The following is a 20,496-nucleotide window of genomic DNA, read 5'->3' as shown; positions in this document are numbered from 1 at the left end:
GAAAGCAACAACATTAGTACGCAGATTGATACGCAAACTTACTTGTACATAACAAAACTCTTTTCTAAAACTCAAAAAATACTCAACTCAAACTATTTTATTAGTACTATTCACAAACTATCTTATTATTATTTACAAAATTATCATCTAATCTCACTCCTCATTTCTTTCGAGAAAAGTTTCTATTAAAATTAAGCATGGTCTCAATTGAATCTCATAAAGTTTGGAATTTGACTATGGTTGATTTTTTTTTTTTTAAGGAAAACATTACAATTTTCTTTTGTCAAGCCAAATTGCCGGAGAAACAACAGAAGGGGCATTGTCCCACCATATTTCAATGTTTTCAACATTCCAAACATATCAAGTAAGCCTATGGGCTACTTGATTCCCTTCTCGATTCACATGTTGAATTGTGTATATTTTGAATAAACTCGTAAGCTTTTTTGTTTCTTGTATGAGAACCCTTTGAGAGGAAAGAGATTCTGTTGCACTCTGAAGCTCTTGGATCATTAGAAGACAATCACTTTCCAATATAATATCCACAATGCCCATACTTGCACATAGCTGTAATCCACGGAACAGACAAGAGGTTCAGCAGTTTTGGGTCTTGAACCTCATGTTCCAGTTTACTTCAGCCATTACAACATCTCCATTAATAGCCCTAAGGATTACACCCACACCTGCCTTATGCTAGTCAAAGAACATAGTTCCATCAACATTCAGTTTCAGAAAATCCCCAAGGGGAGGTTTCCTAAGTTGTCAACTTTAAACTTGGAGAGGATTTCAGTTCCTTATGAAATTTTAGCATAGATAACGCATGTTCAATCACTTGAGTAGGAGTCAGAAATACCTTATCATGCAGCATCTTATTTCTTCTATATACCAAAATCCCCATGCTAATAGAAAATCTCCATGCTAAGGTTGAAACTCTTTTGGTTGGCCACAAAGTGTTTGGTTTGATGGAATACTATTTGACTTAAGTGGCATGATCACAATGATTATAAATTTTGTTGGTTCAAACTAAATTAATTATGCGGATAGAATGAATCATGACTTAAATTGGCAATTGGTACTTCATCTTGTTGATATAGTTGTTTGCTAGACCAGTGACTAAATTTGTTTTTTGTATTCTGGTAAATTCAAGTTCAAGTGACAATTGGTTATGGCAAACAATTTTAGAGTGTGTACTCCCAATGAAAGAAGTAAGAGAAATCTAAGGCTTCGTTTGTTTTTACATATGAGATGAGATGAGTTTTTGACTGTCTCGTTTGTGTTTCGCAGATGAGATGAGATGAGTAGAAATTGAAGTTAAAAGTTAAATAAAATATTGTTAGAATATATTTTTTTAATATTATTTTTGTTTTGAGATTTGAAAAAGTTGAATTGTTTATTTTATTTTGTGTGAGAATTTAAAAAAGTTGTTATGATTAGATTAGATGAGTTGAAAAAAATTATGAAAACAAACGAAATAATTTACACACTTTAAAACTGTATATAACATTACTCTCGTTATTTATTGATTACATTACAATGGTATCAGATGTATTGACTTTGATAAATATTGAACTGAATTTGTGATCTCTCGGTTTGACCAACCGAAAATCACTTCATAATGTTTTTAAAGATTACATTTTAACTAACATATATAACATGTGGTCCTGCATGCATGCCTTTGTAGTTAAAAGAATGTGAGAAGAAGGGGAGACGCTTTCAAACTTGCAAAAGGTCTTAATGATAAACCATACTTTATTGGCTGGAACTGCACCTACTTTTAAGGAAAAACGCTTTGACACACCAACACTACTTCAACCTTGGGCTTGAAAAGTTAGAAACCCCACACCATATGGCGATCCAATGACCGCCAGCTACTTCCCAGAGGGCCCTTCATCATTGGCAGCGGTTGCAAGTCTCTCGCCAAATGAGCTTAGGAGTTCTTGACAAGACAAGAAAATTGATAAACACACGTCACTTTTAGCAATACTTTACATAATAATATTTTAAAAGAAAGGTTATTTTTGTAAACTAACTTGTAAAAGTAACATTATTTTATCAAATTATCTTTATTTTACAATATATGCTAAAGAAAATGAAATGTTATAGATAAAAGAAGTCAAGGTGTTCTTGACATTTAAATTCTCATAACCCTTCCTTTTTTTTTTTTTTTGGAATGTACAACTAATCCCCAAATTACCAATATTTTTTGTATCCTGACTTCCAAATTATTAAAATTGACACTTGATACATAAATTCAAAATGCAAACTGTTACACATTTCTAATGATTTAAATTGTTCATTTTTATCCCATGTAGTTTTTTTTTTTTTTTTTGCATCTTTAATTTCTTGATGAATCGGCCATATGCCTAAAACTGCACATGTGACATCTTCCAGCTGTTGATGAAAAGGTCGCTTTATAATGTCATGGCCATTGAGAATCAGTAACTTTGAAGTTATCAAGTGGCCTCCCTGGGCCTTAAGGGATTTTCACAAAATAAAATTACAATTCTTATTTTTTCTTGGAGAAATGCTCTAACCATAAAGAGATTCGATGAAATTAAACTCACAAATTGACTTGTTTTAATGTGGTATGTTAGATTGTAAAACTACATTTATTATAAAGTAGATCTAACGTATCATATAAAATCGTGTCAATTTATAGATTTATTTTTATATGATCTATTTGTGGCTATAATATTTATCTTTTTCTTTTTTTTTTTAGGATGGTACTAGATCTACCGATAGTTGGTCCCGAATTTGGTACCAAAATGTAATTGTTTTTTCTATTTCTAAAGCTTGTTTTTATGTTTTTTTTTTAAAAAAAGCACAATACTAAAATATAAACAAACACAAATCTTAAAATAAAAAAAAACAAAATGGGTAATCGGTGGGATATTATTTCCCTTATGGTTTACTTGTCTCCCAGCTATGCACAGGAGGGGAGCCCAACCGATACTTGAACAATTACGTTGAACTTTTCTCATTTTTTGAGAAATTTACAGGACGATTTTTTTTTATAAGAAAGAATTGGAGCCACATGTCCAGGAGTGACCCCTCCCCAATTTTATTAATAAACTCTCAATTATGGCGGATGAACAATCCTAATTACATCAAAGAATCCCCAACAATGCCCCATCATAACTTAACGTCTAACATACGGCATACCCAACCTATCCATTCTAATAAGACCCCTCAGTCTCCCCAACCCGTACTCCTCACCCAAGAAATCTCAATTCCCACCATTAGCACAAAATTTTGCCAAAAAATCTGTTGCCATATTTGCTTTTCTAAATAAATGAACAAATTGAATATTAAGAGTAGAAATAATAGACTGGCTTCCTCCCAAAAATCTCACAAATACCAATAATTACAAGACCCCGAAATGAACCAACCAATAACAACACTAGAATCTGACTCTACCACCAAATTCCTCAACCCCAATTGTTGGCAAAGACGTAACCCATCTAGAAAAGCACGACACTCAGCAATTGTGTTAGTAGCATTCCCATAACAATGTGCAAATCCCCCAAGTACCCAACCATTTGCATTCCGAACAATACCTCCACCACCAGATACACCCGGGTTCCCAATTGAACCCCCATCCACATTTAGCTTCACCATACCCACTTTCGGCGGAGACCAAGCAATCAACCTTGGCCTACACTCAACAACCGGCACCAACAGACAATTAAGCTCACACAAAACCCGTCTATCAAGTAAACCCAAACTCTTGAACTTTCTCATCGACGTAGACAAATCAATGACCAACCTTTGACCATGCAAATAATTCCCATCCAATCATATTTCACAATCTCCATTCGAGACGCACACCGAGCTCTCCAAAGAGCCCAAGAAATAAGGATAGGAATAATACCATGAAGCCAACAAACTTGTGAGCAATAAGAAGCACGACTCCACCAAATATTGACAACCTCGACCCAAACCCACGTATAAGGTAGATGAACACCAAAAATAGCCGCAAAAAAATCTCAAACCTTCCTTAGACCCTCCCCATCACAAAGAACACGATTCAAGGACTCAACCTTATTTGACAAACAACACTGACATTTAGAGGCAAGAGAAATACCAAGCTGTTGAATAGAATCATCCACCGGAATGACATTTTGATGTGCTCTCCAACGTGAAAATGACATCTTCTTTGGCACATTATCTTGCCATGGCCACTTCCGCTAATTACAAACATTACCATGAGATCTAACAAGCTGCCAGGCCGATTTTGTGGAGAAAAGACCATCAGTCGAATGATTTCAAAGTAGTACATCCTTCCCCTCACGAACACGCATCCAAGATTGATGAATTTTTTCTATTGTTTCCTCATCCACAATCTGCCACAAGCACCCATAATTCCACAAGGCCCCATCCCATACTTGTCAAACCTGTAAATTGGGCTCATCCACAATAGGTAGCCGATCAACAATAGGACCATCCCCAAGCCAATTATCAAACCAAAAATTCAAGGATCCTTTTCTAACCAACCATCTCGAATTGCAGAACATCAAATGCAAGACCTGCACAACCCCCTTCCAAAAACAGGAGCCCTTTGGTACTACCATAGTGGTTTTAAAAATCTGCTCATTCCCCACATACTTAGAAGAAAAAAAATTCTGACCAAATAGAACCACTAATAATTAATTTCCATGCAAACTTCATGAACAAAAATTGTTGAATCTCATAAAGATCCCGAATTCCCAATCCTCCCTCCTCAATTGGCAAACAAATGCGATGCAAGGAAACCCATTTGCGCTTTTTAACTTCTATGCTCGACCCCCAAAGGAAATTTGCAAAAATTGATTTAAGCTTTACATATATTCCTTTAGGCAAGTTCAGCACAGACAATAAATGAATAGGCATGCTATAAGAACATGCTTTATAAGAATAATTTTACCACCGAATGAGAGCAACTTACTCTTCCAACCAGCCAATTTTTTTTTTAAGTTTCACCAACAAAGGCTCAAACATACATAAAGTCATCCTCCCTACATGTACAGGCATGCCCAAATAAACACATGGCCAAGCACCTTCCACAAACTTTGAGATATGCAGAAGTTGTATTTTCCTATCCATAGGAATATTGGAGGAGAAAAAAATAGAAGACTTACTTGGACTCACAAGCTGCCCCGATAAGCTTTCCTACTTACTAATCACTTTCATCAAGTTACGAATAGAAGCTTTTCCACCATTAGCAAAACTCAAAAGATCATCAGCATACAACAAATGAGATATCTGGGTCCCCATTCGGATTAAAATACTTAACTCTCCCCAAAAGAATTTCTTTGTGAAGCATCCGCGACAACAACTCTACAAACAAAATAAATAAATATGGCAAAAGGGGATCCCCTTGGCGAATCCCACGTGACGGATTAAAAATCAGTGATCTCCACTTTTCTGAAAAGCCCAACGTGCGCAATACTTCCATAAAAAACCTCCAACGGCCTCGTTTGTTTTCTAAAAACATCTCATCTCATCTCATTTAGTCATTACAACTTTCTCAAATTTCAATACAAAATAAAATAAACAATTCAACTTTTTCAAATCTCAAAATAAAAATAATATTAAAAAATATATTCTAACAATGCTTTATTCAACTTTTTAATTTTAATCTCAACTAATTTCATCTCATCTGTGAAAACAAATGAGGCTCGATTATAGGCTTTTGCCATATCAATTTTCAACATGACATTCCCCCCTCTAGTCTTCCGATTCATCCCATATACAAGTTCTTGTGCAGTAGACATATTATCAAAAATACTTCTACCACGAATAAAAGCCGCCTATTTCGGCGAAATAATAGCTCCAATAATAGGAGTCAGTCTAAAAACCATGATTTTATAAACAACCGAACACAAACTAATAGACCGAAATTGTCCAAACCCCGACGGTGCATCAACCTTCGGAATCAAAACAATATTAATAGCTCCAAAAAAATTAGACAAAGGAATACCTGCAAAAACCTTCTTTGCCATATCAAGTATATCATTCTTCACAATTTCCCAAGCAAGAATAAAAAAAACTTGCCGAGAATCCATCAAGACCGGGGCTACTATCTTGTGGGATTGACCGCAATGCTGCTTTGACTTCATCTAATGTGGGTGTAGCACACAAACTAGCATTTTGAACCTCAAAAACCACAGGTGCTAAAAGGCCAAGAATCTCCTCATCCCACTCGACCGTAAAAGCTGTCAATAAATTCTGGAAAAAGTTAACCGCTGCTTCATGGACCTCTTCCGCTGAATCCACCACAACCCCCTCGTCAAGCTCCATGTGTTCAATCAGCTTATTCTTTTTTTTAACGCGCAAGGAGGCATGAGAAAAAACCTGAGTTATTGTCACCCTCTGACAACCACTTGATACGAGATTTTTGGCAACCCAAAATCTCCTCACGCTACAACCATAGAAGATGTCGTTACTTGCACATCAACAATTCATTTTCCCGAGACTGAGAAAAATCAGTTCTCACTAAATCTTCCAACTCTACCAACCGAGCCTCAAGATTTTTAATTTCCAGCTCAACACGCCCAAAAGATTCAATATTCCACTTCCTCAAAACTTTTTTTAAACATTTCGACTTATGACTCACCCTCACCATAGCACATCCCTCCACCTCTTGGCTCCAACACTCATTCACCAATGGCAAAAAACCTTCATGCATACCCCACATATGTTGGAAACGAAAATAATTCACACCGCCTCTCCTTTCCCTTACTAACTGAATCAACATAGGACAATGATTTGATGATGATAGAGGCAAGTACTCCAAAAACACATCCGGAAAAGAATTAAGAAAAGACGAGTTCACCAATGCCCTATCAAACCTTGCCCAAATCCGTCTCCTTCCAAGTCTACCATTACACCAAGAGAATTTTTGACCACGTGAAGGGAGTTCAATAAGCCCATAGTCTTGAATACAAGCATTAAATTCCACTTTAGCCTGAGGGGCTCACAACAAAGTCCCCACTTTTTCAGAATCACAACACACAATATTTAAATCACCACAAACAAAAAAAGGCAATTGACCCACATCAAGATTTCCTAAGTAATCCCAAGGCTCCAGTCTCTTGATCTGAAAACAGCTCGCATACACAAAAGTGACCAACACCCGCACACTCCCACACACAAACCACCCAGACAAAGCCTGATCAGAAACAACAATTAATTCAAAATCCAAACCAGCTTCCTAAAAAAGCCAGATTTTACCCCCTACATCAGCGTTATTTAAAAAATTAGGCAATTGTAACCACCTCGCCTACCGCCGACCTTTATTAGCTATAAGAAAAGGTTCTAAAAGAGCCACCACAGAAGGTCAACTTTTATTCAAAATACGATGAAACCTACTCTTTGACGAAAGAATTCTCTTAATATTCCATAAAAGAATCTGCATAAAGAATTAAATAATTTTTTTGGACCGAGTTCTCCGTCCCAAAATAATCGATGTATCTTTCTTTTTCACACCCCTTAACTTCTTCAAAGGAATATTCAATTCTAAATCTGAATCAAAACATTTACTCCCCAACTCCTCAAGTTCATCATCCGGTTGTCCCTCAAACATAGAACACCATCTATTAATACCACCTGCACTCTGCATTACCCCCTATCAGCCAAAAGAGCAAGCTCAAACTCAAGTGCCTCATCCACCACTTTCAACGAGCTTCTTGGAGATAATCATGCACTCTCCAAACACTGAGGAACCGAATTAGTGACCGAATCCTCTTCGAAAATTTCAAACCAACTACCTGAAGCTTTGTGAGAAGAAATGGTCCGGGAACCATCCACAATTTCACGCCTACCAACTTCTACAGCGTCAACGGCACAACCAACTTCAACCACATTAATACCCCCGTCGTCAGCCAGTTGAAACTGACTTTTAGTCAACACCTCCCCTCTGGGATCCACATAAAGAACATCTAAAGACTCAATCTCTAGCAGCTGCCTACAAATAGTGATATTCTTCAATATTTCTGCTCGACGTGAATCTGAAAAAATTCCCTCATTACCTACTTCCTTCTTCGAGTTTTCCTCCTGCCTTATATTCGAAGTTTCCTCAGTAGCCTTCATCCCAACTTTTTTCCGAGTTTGCTCAACCTTATTTCTAACCTCATCTTTTGCCACCCCAACCTAGAGGCAATCTACTTTGAACATTCCTTCCTATTGCATGTACTCTCTTGATGTCTCTGCTTCCGACACAATGTGCAAAACAGAGACAACAAATCAAAAACTACCTCTTGGTAATGGCTGGTTGTACGCCCCGGAGAATCCAACCAAAAATGTTTTTTCACCAGCTTAGACACATCAATTTCAACACATATCCACGCTGCCTCCGGTCTAGTTACGCACACCATTGCATTATCCCTCTTCAAATATTTTCCAAAACCCCCACCAATTATCCTTAACATCGACTCATGAAAAAAATTTGGTGGCAGTCCAAGCAAGGTAACCCAGACCGGAACAAAAAGGGGAATCTTCCTCTTCTACGAAATCCGGCGTCCAATGAGCAATGCGATATAGAACCCCCACAAGATCTGAGTTCCCTCGAGCCATAACGGATATGAAATCATCTTCATTTGTCAACCAAACAAAAACATTTCTGGGATTCTTCAACTAACCAACGACAGGCATGGAGCGCAAATTCCATCGATTCTTGATGAAGCCACAAACGCGATCTAGTGAGGGACGCCTATGCAAGAATTTTAACACCACTGAAAATAAAAAAAGTTCAGCCGATTGCTTTATTTCAACCATAGAGAAAAAGAAAGAACATCTCCCCATTTGCAAATCGTGCCTCCTTGAAAGGGATTTCAACCTCAGGAAGCATTTGAGGCCGAGATACTACCACATCCACAAAACCTGAACCAGACGCACTACCCAAACATAACTCCACATTCACCGACGTTTTCTGGTCAGAACCCCCTCTTGTAACACCCTGCTCCACCACCAAAGTTGTATAGAGGCCATACAAAATCACCCTTAAAGTCGAGAGAAAAAGGGTAGAAAAGTCATTTAAGGAAAAGTCCATGGAATATGGAAGCCACTTGCGGGATGAATGACAAGCCACGGGATGCACTCATCTTGCCACGAAGATGTCACTTATCCAATCATTTGGCTGGGAATTGAATCAGACAAACTAACCATTTAGATCACGCTTAAGACGATGAAAAATTATTAGCAAATCCAGCTCGTTGACCGATCAACGCAAACGAGAGGGCACGAACCATCTCCGTTTGAGCCACTGCTTGCGTTTATCTTTTCTAGAAATTGCAAAATAGGATGCAGAACTATACTAATTATATTGTTCCAATCTCGTGGACCTTTGAAAAATCACCCATAAATGACAATCCATTAACAAATCTCAGAAATGTATTGCAAATTCTCTATGACTAACTGTGAGAGTTGCTGTCAAAAACAATAGATCAAACTTGCTTCTGGGCACTTGGGTTCAATGTGAGCTTCCCCCCCACCTTCACGGCTCCTGGGAATCTGATTTAAGGTTGAAAATCTGGGAAACCACAAGCTTAGATAGCTCATTTATTGCTGCTCGAACCTGATAATCTGATGATTGTGAGGTTAATCCAGTGTATTCACTAGCAACTACCTTTGTCTTTTGTGATGTGGCAAGAACTTTCTCCAAATCTGACTCTGACAAATGCCTCGGTGCCTGAAACAAACCAGAGTTGGTACTCAGTAACATGCAAAACAGACGTCGATGACATGTAGCTACATATAAGATGTTAATTTTGGTAATAAAGGTATATAAGCAACTAAAGTTGACTTTTATACTATCGATACCTACCTTTCTTTACACTCCATACAAATTGAGCCTGTTCAGCATGGAAATAACCAGAGTGTCCAGAAAAAGGTCACTTTATGCCTTTAATTTTAGTTCATGACATACAAACAACCATCTGTTGCCAAAAATCTTATAATTGGATTTTCAACCCCAATGACAAACATGATGTTTAGTAGTAAAAAGTGAGATAAAATGAGCAATGATCAAGAGCAGTGGTAAAAAGACTCTTAAATCATTAACTTGATGACAACAAAGCTACTGATGACACACATGTGAGGTAAGAAACTCTGCATACAGTACCCAAGATAATTTACCACATATTGCTAGCGAACTTCAAAGATTACCAATGGCATGATGTGTCATATGCTGTCACTAGGCTCTACCATACCCAACATGCCCCAGAAAGAAGACTTGCTTCAATTTTAAGAGGACAAAAGGGTGGAAGAAGAAAATGATAGATACTCACTGATAACTGTTTCCCATTCTTCTCTTCATCCAGTAGATCCCTGACAGGAAAATATGCTGCTTTCTTACAGAGTTCAAGAAGATCTGAACCTGTGTAACCTTCGCACAAGCTAGCTATGTGGTCATAGTCAATGTTGTCTTCAACCCTCTCACCCCTCAGAATCACCCTCAGTATCTCAGCCCTTTCCTTGCAGTCGGGTATCCCAATTTCAAATGCTTGAGGAAGACGCCGGAGTATTGCTTCATCAAGTTCTGATGGACGATTAGTAGCAGCAAGAACCATCACTCGAGCATTCTCTACAAGAATAATATGAAATCATCAAAACCTATGACACCGTGTTTATATGCAATTGATCAGAACCATGCATCTTATTTACAACCACTATAATGATTGAATATTTAACGAGAAAATCATATGATATAGCTGCTGTTTGAATTGCAAACTTACGATCTGTGGTGAATCCATCCCATAAAGCCATGAACTCAGTCTTCATATTTGCTAATGCTTCATGATCTGTATTACGACGCTGCCCCAAGAAACTATCCACCTCATCAATAAATATGATAGCTGGCTGAAGTTTATAAGCTAAGCTAAATACAGCAGCAACTGCCCAAAAACATAACCAAGTTTTTACCATTAAAAAAAACCAAACCACCACGCCTGCTGAAAGACACGACTACTCTGTGTAGCATAATCTCTATCTTTAACCAGATACGTAATTGTCAATACACTCCTGTGGAGAAAAAATTATCCTTCTTTGCTTTTGATTAGTTATGTAGGTTGTCAGAAGAAATTATAATCGATGACATTAAAATTAACAAACTATATCTATGAAATATAACTCGCTGATTTAATACTCCTCATGCAGGGCACTCTACTGATATTACAAAAAAAATGAAAAAAATAATTAAAAATCAAAATCAAAGACGATCTCAAACCCAAAAAAGAAATCAATTAGCATTTTTGCAGAAGAACCAAACATACCTACAATATCTGCATCTCATATAATTTCAAACCATAAGAAAAAGTGCTGAAGCCATCTTAGGTAATCATTGTTTTCAGCACATTTAATCGAATAAATCAGGTAAGTCATGTGTTCTTTGTTGCTCACTTTGAGATCAAGAGGCAAGCTATATTTGACAACTTATAAGTAATGAGGCTAACCATGAGAAATAAATTAGAAGGCTAAAATAACTTGGTTCAATTTTATGTTTGGAAAGCGCAGAAGAAAACCCTAAAATACAGGAGTGGAATTGTAATTACAATATTCACTCACCGAGTTTTTGCGCATCACCAAACCATTTGCTCATGAGACTTGATATCTTCACGTTAATGAAAACTGCTCCAGACTCTTTTGCAATAGCTTTGGCAAGCATTGTCTTTCCAGTACCAGGAGGTCCATATAACAATACTCCTTTCTGGGGACCAAGAAGCTTCCCATAGGAGAAGAGGTCAGGCCTCCGTAGTGGTAGTATAACTAGTTCAAATAATTCTTGCTTGATGGATTCAAGTCCTCCAATAGAGCCAAATTCCACATCAATGTGGTCAGGATTTATAACATCGCAGGCAATGACATCCTGTAAGTAAAAAGAAAAAAAGTCAAGCATGAAAACACGTTCATCCTGTAAGTAACAAGAAACAAATTCAAGCATGGAAAAAAAGTTTATTCTGAATCTTCTTTTTACATTAATTCTATGTATCGTTATTCTGATTCATAATACTCAAGAGCATTTTGCATACAACAAAAAGTCAAAACTAGGTCTCTATTTTGAAATTCGGTGGTCATATATTGTAACACCTCACAGATATAGGAAGATAGTGAATATATGATGAATAAGATCCCACATTGTCTGGGAGGGAGAAGTTCTTAACTCCCATTGTAGCATTAACTAATCCTTATGAATATAAACTTAGATATGGTTTGAGCTTTTCGAGTCGTTATAAATATACCAAAGAAAACAAAACCGCATTTGAGCTTATATCTCCAAAAAGAATAGTTAAGGTTACATTTTCCCTCAATCATATGCTTGATGTCCTTGCCAGATCATTCTGTTGTGATACAACTCGAGTCTTGACATGGCTCAAGTCCCATTCTTCTAACTCGAGACTTGGAATGGCTCAAATCTTATTCATCTGGTTATGATTAAATATTATACTATTGTAATTTGTAACAAAACCAAGGAAAGTCTGATTTATTTAGGATTTTACTCCAAAAGTACGAATCAATATTATAATTTAAGCCCATTCAAATCAAAATCACAACTTCTCCTTCCCATATAATGTGAAATCTCATTTTGTTTTTATAAGTGCAATATGAAATCACATTCACCACCTTCTCATATAAATCCAAGACATTATATATACAGCTCCATGTACTAAAAAAGCCAAATAGTCTTTTGGAAGGAGATTTGATTAAAAGGTCAAATTCCATTCTTTATATTATCATCCTAATGCAAGTAACCCTTAGGGGTTGGCTCAAGTGGTAAAGGCCTTGGTCTTTGTGGTATGCTCCCATAAGTCTAAGGTACAAATCATCTTGGGTGTAAACAATTTCTAGAAGCCATCGGACTGGGGGAACTTCCCCTTGAATTACCCGAGGTGCACTTGCAGGAGACTCCTTGCTGAGGGTCTGTGTGCCCCCAAGATTAGTCAGGACTTTGTTCTCAGACACCTAGTGCCAATAAAAAAAAATCTTCCTAATGCAAGTGTTGACACACATGCATTCAATTACCAAAGAATACACAAATTTAACAAGTGGATTCACCTCTGCAAGCATGCCTAAATCCTAACTCACATTAAGCAATAGAGAATCCTTACAAGGTCATTTCTTTTTCAATAGAAAGTATTTTCCTGTCTAATCTCATGCCTTAGCCAATTAAAATGGTTGCATTCCATAGCAATGCGTGCTTTGTGCTTGCTAAAACCCATCACCAGGATAGGAGCCATTAAAGAAAATTGCAAGTTGCAACAAAAGTGCACCTCAAGTAATTCAAGGGGAAGTTCTCCCAGTCTGATGGCCCCATAGAAATTGTTTGCACCCAAGAGAATTCGAACCTTAGACTTAGATGGAGCATACCACCAAGGCAGGCCCTTACCACTTGGGCCAACTCCTAGGGTTTCCTGGATTTAGTACAAGAGAGTTGTTAATGGGATCGCCCCACATGGGAGAAATTCTTGCAATTTATGGTGATTCTAAGGAGCTCCAATTACAACCTTGACCAATCCTATTGGAGTATAGATCCAAATATCACTTGGTCTTTCCTTGGATCCTTATAAATGGTATTAGAACTAACACTAATAAGAAATGTGAAGCTTAACCGTGATATCTACAAAGGAATGACCAAACAAATAAGTCAAATATTTAAGTAGAAAAATATTGTAAAAACTTGGGATGAAGTTTTTGCTTTTTATGATGATTCTCATAGAGTCTATATCCTTGACTAGTCTTTTTGGATTACAAGCCCAAATGTGACTTCGGCTTTCCTTAAATCGTATACGAGATGACAGCTTCATGCAATTCAAGAGTCTACCACATTCCATTTGGCTTTATTCATCAATATTATCTCATCGTGCTCTTTTATACATTCTCATAGGGAAAGTCATTTTAGCAGAACAAGAAGGAATATCCTCTTTTCTGCAATTATCTTTCGCAAAAAAGATGAACTTTGATGTTAACTTTCCTCGTAAAGTATGTTATTACCGCTTAATAAAAGGTTTGCTGACGGCTGACCATATATGGTAAGTACTGCCCATTTACAACGTGATTCTTCAATATTCATGTAAATTGTGATTGTTAAATATTTCTTCAGACCAGAGCTGAGATATTATCATCCCACGAACGATGCCATTACCCAGTAAAACCTAACTTTGACCCCGTAATTGTATCGCAGATATTAAGGGCCTCGGAAACTCGAATTCAAATAATCAAAATACATAATTACTGAGAAATATAGTATGCTTTCCTAGCTTGGAATATCCCACATACACAACCCAAATCCACCAAAAGAACCCAAAATAAAAATACAAAATTTCTTCAAATTCTATACATGCCAAAATTCCAAATTCACAGCCGCGAGATATTTAAACATACCTCGTAAGGGTTGGTGTGGATGAGGGGGCGACCCAAGCGCTTGGCGATCTCCTTCTTGTGCTCGAGCGCTTTCTTCGAGGCCTCTCGGTTCGGGTCGAGGTGTCGGAGTCCCGCGAACAACACCAAGCAACTTAGAGCGGCGCTCGCCGCGTACAGTACCAGTTCTTGCAAAAACTTCGTTTCCGATGACCCTCCCATTTTTTTTTCAAACTTTTTTTTTTTCACGAGATTTTCTTTTCAGCTCTGTGCGTTAAAACTTTCAAACTTCAATGTTTGGAGCTTTGGAATTTGGGAGAGAAGGCAAAATGGCTTAGCTTGGGGATGACGAAATGGTGGGAGTTCTCAAAAGTTCTTGGAAAGACGTATTTTTGTGTCATTTTATATATTATTAAAATTATTAATATAAATATTAATTTTTTCTTTTTAACTGGAAACATGTATCACATAATACATGAATGATGCATCTAATAAAACTCGAGACATAAGGAAATTAGAGCATTGATACTCCCATTGAATTGTAGGGCTGAACAAGAAATAGGAGAACTAACTGGAATCGACTTAGACTGGCCGTCGAAGCTCAGAACTGGTCAAAACCGACGTAGAACCAGTCGGCGAGCGGTTGAATTTGCCAAAAATTGATGTCCAGCAGTTCAGTCCCGGTTTGATCTTAGGCCGGACCGCTTAACTGATCGAATTGATAAAATGTTTTTTTTAAAAAATTATACATATATGAAATGACACCGTTTCACTTTATACATATAAAGTAAGTGAAATGGCGTCGTTTTAGGACTCAATGTCTGAAGAAAAATATAAAGCAAATGGCGTCGTTTCCCTCTAGGGTTTTAAATCCCAACACATTTCTTTCTTCGTCCTCATTTCTCCTTCTTCTTCTTCATTTCTCACGCCTCTCTCTCTCTCTCTCTCTCTCTCTCTCTCTCTCTCTCACACACACACACACACACACACCAAGGCTTCGTAGTTCGCACGCAGTGGCAAGGTCACCTCTGTTGCAACCAAAGACGCCGACGAACCGATCGTAGTTACGTCGAGACTGATATCGACGGTTTTCTCCCCCTTCACCGACCGGTTTCGGTTGAGATTTACATCATTTTAAAGGATCGGTGCGGTTTCAATTTTGGACCAAAACCGCACCGATACCTTTTGTTTTCACCCCTATTGAATTGTATCTTCTATTAGTCTAACATGATGAGTAAGCAAGTGAGCAGTCTTATTATCCTGTCGTCCAACATGAGGAACCTCATACGCCTCAAATCTTCTAAGTTGTATTTCCATAACCAAGGGACCTAGAATAGATTTTTTCTCTAGAAATTACAGCTTAATAATAAATAATAAGTCACCTTCCAATATTAAACCATGTATACTAAGATGAAGAATCATTAGTAAACCCCTAAGAGTAGTAAGAGCTTCAATCTCATCCACTTCAAATTCACCCACTTCCCTCCTACTCAATGTCGTCAACACTTCACCCTTAACATCCTGTAAGATGACCCCAATTCTAGCAGATGAAGAATGTTTAAATATAGCCCATCAAAATTCAATTTAACCTTACCCAACTATGAAGGCTTCCAAAAAAGTACCCGCTCCATATGCACCACTACTTAATTAGCCTTGATGGTAATAAAACTTTCAACATACCCAATACAATTATCAACAATCTCTTGAATATCACAATTTGAATTTTCAAATAATAAGAGATTCCTATACTTCCAAATACCCCATGAAATTGTGAGGAAATGATGAACTATAGAATTAGCTTCCTCTAGTAATATCCGTAACAAGGTCTGAAACTCCATATTAACATGCAAGAATTGAAAAATCAAAGGATATCGAAGCTCCTATACCTGCCAAGAATGTAAGCATCCCTAAATAACATGACCACAACTCTCATCTTCCATCTTACATCGATCACAAGTCGCAATGGGTAGAATACCTCTTCGCAACAATTGCAATTTGGTGGGTAAACTATTAGTACATGCTCTCCATGCAAAGTTCTTCACTTTATCTGGTAACTTTAAATTCCACAGCCTTCGCCAAAAATCAAAATTGACTTGTACATGGTAACTTTCAACTCTATTCTCTTTAGATATCAAATTAAAATCATAGTGGTAATCTGACTTCACTAAATAGGCACAACTTTTATTCCCACTCCACACAAAATAATCATCAATTCTCAAAGACAAATGAATCTTTATTATTTAGGCAGTAACATATGGAGGAAAAACAATACGAATTAGGGCCTCATTCCAAGTAAAAGGATACTATCAAACAATGCATTAACAGTGGGAACTTCTAGTAAATTTGGGTCAACAACTAAGAAATAAGAAGACAAATTTGTTATGAGCCATTTTTCATGCCAAATGTTGATAGAATTACCTCGCCCTGCTTTCCAAATAAACCCTTGAGAGAGAATGTTCTTGATAGTGAAAATACTTCTCCAAACATAGGAATGATTGTTGCCCAAATTCGCCTTTAAAAATGTAGAGTGCGGAAAATACTTTGCCTTAAAAACTCAGGAAAATAACAAATGAGAATCATGCATAAGCCTCCATCCTTATTTTGCTAATAATGATGGATTAAAGATTTCCAAGTTTCTAAAATGCAACCCAAAGCCACCCTGGCTCGGAAGCATTCCCCGAGTCCTCCTTTCGTAGGCAAGGGAAGAAACTTCGCACGAAGGTTGCTAAGGCTGATAGCAGCCCAGTGTCCCCTCCTCGATTTTCCATTATGGCAGTCCTCGGTGCTGACTGAAGTACGATGCCCCCATCGTTTTGTGCCTACCCCACTGCCAGGCTCATCTATCCATCCATCAAATCCACTAAGGAGGCAAGGGAGAGTCCTGCCATCCCAAAGGCACCAACCGCTCCTCCTTCCGCAGCCGCTTTCATTTCAGAGCTCGTCATGGTCCTTGTGGGGCCCACCACACCAATGGACCGGCACAAGTTGTCCCGAGGGGCCAAGATGCTTCAACGCACTTTTATGGCGCCCTCTTGGAGTCGGTTCCTTGTCGGTCAACTTTGGTAGAACCTCCCATTGAGTTCAACATGGAGATGATCCCCTCCTCTCCATCCACAACATAATCTACCATTGAAGGTCAAGTCTTCGAGGGTGTTGCTAAGGGTTCCACAAGAGGCTCTAACCTAGGCGTAGAGAGGATGTCTTCCCTTGAGTCCCCTTGCGCCCAGTCGTCACAAGAGGGCCCTAATTCTGCCACCTTCGTCGTTGAGCTCAAGGTGGCCCCGGCCGAAGAACCTATCGAGAGAGCTTCTAGAGGGGAAGGAATATAACCAAAGTTGGTCGTGGTTCTTAACCTTGCTGCTAAGAAGATGACTGCTCTCTCTCTCTCTCTCTCTTTCTCTCTTGTGCCTGTCGCAAGGTTGCCTGCTGCTGAAGTTGAAATGGCTGTGGAGGCGAGGACCAAGGGAGAGAATCTGTGGAGCCCTAGTGAGAGAGGGGAGCCTCAAAGTCCTGGTGAGGAACTTTCTTTTGCCATCGAGGGCCACCTTCTCTCTCAGCCCTCCATCCACCCTACAGAGAGGGTTGTGGGTGCAGTTGAAGATGTGGAGGCAACTACTCGTCCATTCCTTGAAGAGAGCCCAGTGGAGGCCATTCCTCGATCAGCAGTGGGAGGAGCTCAGGTAGAGTCCCTCAAACGGGTGACCAAGTCTTTGATGGACTTCTTCTCAGAGGTATCTCGCACTAATTTATTCTTTTTTGCCATTGTATTGATTAGGAATCCTATACTGACTAATCTAGCTTTTTTTATTATTATTATTGGCGATAGAGCACATCTCGGCTGGCTGCTTTCATTGTGGATGGACAGGAAGCAGTTGAATGAGAGAACCAGACCCTTCGCTCATTGGCACGAAAAGCCCTGGGGGGAAAGGGAGGAAAATGAGCATCTGGGGGTGGAGCTAGTGAAAGCCCAGCTTACTCACGAAAAGAGCCGAGAGCAGGCCGAGTTGGCTCACAATGATGTATTGATTGAATCGGCTGTGAGGATCTTGGCTAAGGGTTCAGTTGATAAACTGATTATGAAGGTGGCAGCTCTCGAGGAGTCACTAAGCCAGTTGCAAGGGGAGAATGCTGACTTGAGGGGTTGTCGAGATTCTGAGGCTCAGCGGCTTGAGCAGTTGGAAAAAGATTGACAATCCCTTTTTGAAGCCTTGAAAGGATGAGAAGATTCTTTGGCAGTTGCCCATGCTGTTGTCGTCCAAGAGAAGAAGAGGATCGACCAAACATCTGAAGAGTTAAAGGGAGCTGAGAAAAGGCTAGACGCCCAGAGGGTGGTCATTGAAGGTCTACAGAGTGACCTATCTCAAGTTCAAAAAGTTGTTCCCTGCTTAGAAGGGCAATTGAGGTCGACTATGTTCATCCAAGACTAGTCTTGGTCATACGGATACATTGAAGGCCACAAGAGGATATGTGACTACATTCTACAGAACCCTCAAGCAGACTCAGGAGCCCTCGAGGCACACTTAAGAGCCCTTGATCCCCACGACCTCCCCTCAGACCTTGATGCTCTCGAGCACGGCTGCACCCTGGGTAGAGACATGATTTCTGATTACTTGGCTCCTTTGATCTTCTCGTTGGCCTCATAGACTGAGGCAAGGGTTGAAGCAAATCTGTGGAGACACGACACTTGGCTCCCATGATCTTCTCGTCGGCCTTATAAATTTAGGCAAGGGTTAAAGCAAGTCTGTGGAGACATAACACTTGGCTCCCCTGATCTTCTCGTCGGCCTCGTAGACTGAGACAAGGGTTGAAGTAAGTCCGTGGAGACACGACTATCTGGAGGGTTTGGAGAGAATGAGAGATCACCTGCTCCTGAATCCCCGAAGCAATTTGAGGGCACTAAAAGTGCAAGGACTCCCCTGATCTTCTTGTTGGCCTTGTAGACAGAGGCAAGTTTGTGGAGACACGATACTTGGCTCCCATGATCTTCTTATCAACCTCGTAGACTGAGGCAAGGGTTAAGAAAATTCTGCGGAGACATGACACTTGGCTCCCCTAATCTTCTTGTCGGCCTCGTAGATCGAGGCAAAGGTTAGGGCAAGTCCGTGGAGACACCACACTTAGCTCTCCTGATCTTCTTGTCTGCCTCGTAGACCGAGACAAAGGTTAAAGCAAATCCGTGGAGACATGGTTATCTGTAGGGTTTGGAGAGAATGAGAGATCACGTGCTCCTGAATCTCCGAAGCAATTTGAGGGCACTGAAAGTGCAAGGACTCCCTCAGAACCCGGTGGTGTTGAAGCAAAGTGCCTCAATAGGGAAAGAGCTGATCCTAAGCGTACTCTCAGACAACCCCACCAGTGCCAAGCCTACCAGTTGAATATTTTCCCCCATGTATTGATGTATTTTAATTTTCTTTTGCTTGTATTTTGTAATAATGTTAATGGAATTCCTCGAACATGTTTTTCTCCTCTTCCTAGGTTCTTTTTCTTCTTCGCTTTTAGCTTTTCTTTTGCTTGCTCTGGGGAGTGTACCAGGTGAGGGGCGATATCACTCGTATCATGAACAATCCATAACCAGAATATGCTGCCGTCGGCTTTGGGGGTGGAGCTCCTTGGGAGTTAAGCATTGTTGTGGAGAGACTGGGCCTATACTCCGCGGAGAGAGAGACTGTGATGCCTTAGGCTAAGCCATCTTTGGTCTCCTCACGGTTGAGAGATTCAAAACTTGTCTGGTTGCAAAAGGGTTCCACCAACAACCCGTAATTGATTTTGTAGAAACTTATAATCCTGTTGTTAAACCCATAACCATGCACTTGGTTTTGTCTTTGGCTCTTTGTGCAGGTTGGCCCATTTGACAATTTGACGTTAGTAATGCCTTATTACATGGGTTTATGGATGAAAAAGTCTATATGTCATAGCCACCTGGCTTCACTCATCCTTCGCTACCTCATCATGTTTGCAAGCTTGAATGTGCCCTCTATGGCTTGAAACAAGCACCAAGGGCTTGGTACTCTAGAATTAGCAGTAGAATTCTTGCACTTGGATTTACTTATTGCATATCCGATTCTTCTCTTTTCGTCTACAACACAGCTGCCTTACGGGTATACATTATGGTTTATGTAGACGATATTCTCATAACTGATTCTTCACCGATGACAGTACAATCTATCA

At 39.1% G+C, this 20,496-nt stretch overlaps 1 protein-coding gene across 2 annotated transcripts; it reads right to left on the bottom strand.

Annotated features, from left to right (window-relative positions):
- Positions 1 to 9,274: 9,274 nt before the first annotated feature.
- Positions 9,275 to 14,708, bottom strand: LOC109007552 (ATPase family AAA domain-containing protein 1-A-like). Of its 2 annotated transcripts, XM_018987263.2 has the most exons (6): positions 14,353 to 14,708; positions 11,539 to 11,839; positions 10,710 to 10,868; positions 10,263 to 10,558; positions 9,602 to 9,664; positions 9,275 to 9,505 (listed from the first exon to the last, which is right to left on the bottom strand). In XM_018987263.2, the coding sequence occupies exons 1-6, from the start codon at positions 14,548 to 14,550 to the stop codon at positions 9,470 to 9,472; spliced, it is 1,053 nt and encodes a 350-aa protein (XP_018842808.1). In that variant the 5' UTR covers positions 14,551 to 14,708; the 3' UTR covers positions 9,275 to 9,469. The 2 variants fall into 2 exon arrangements, with proteins under 2 accessions (XP_018842808.1, XP_018842807.1); XM_018987262.2 differs by having other exon boundaries at positions 9,275 to 9,664.
- Positions 14,709 to 20,496: the final 5,788 nt, after the last annotated feature.

This window comes from Juglans regia, chromosome 16 (assembly GCF_001411555.2).
Source record: "Juglans regia cultivar Chandler chromosome 16, Walnut 2.0, whole genome shotgun sequence".
Taxonomy (NCBI): Eukaryota; Viridiplantae; Streptophyta; class Magnoliopsida; order Fagales; family Juglandaceae; genus Juglans; species Juglans regia.
This window is presented reverse-complemented; position numbering and strand designations above follow the sequence as displayed.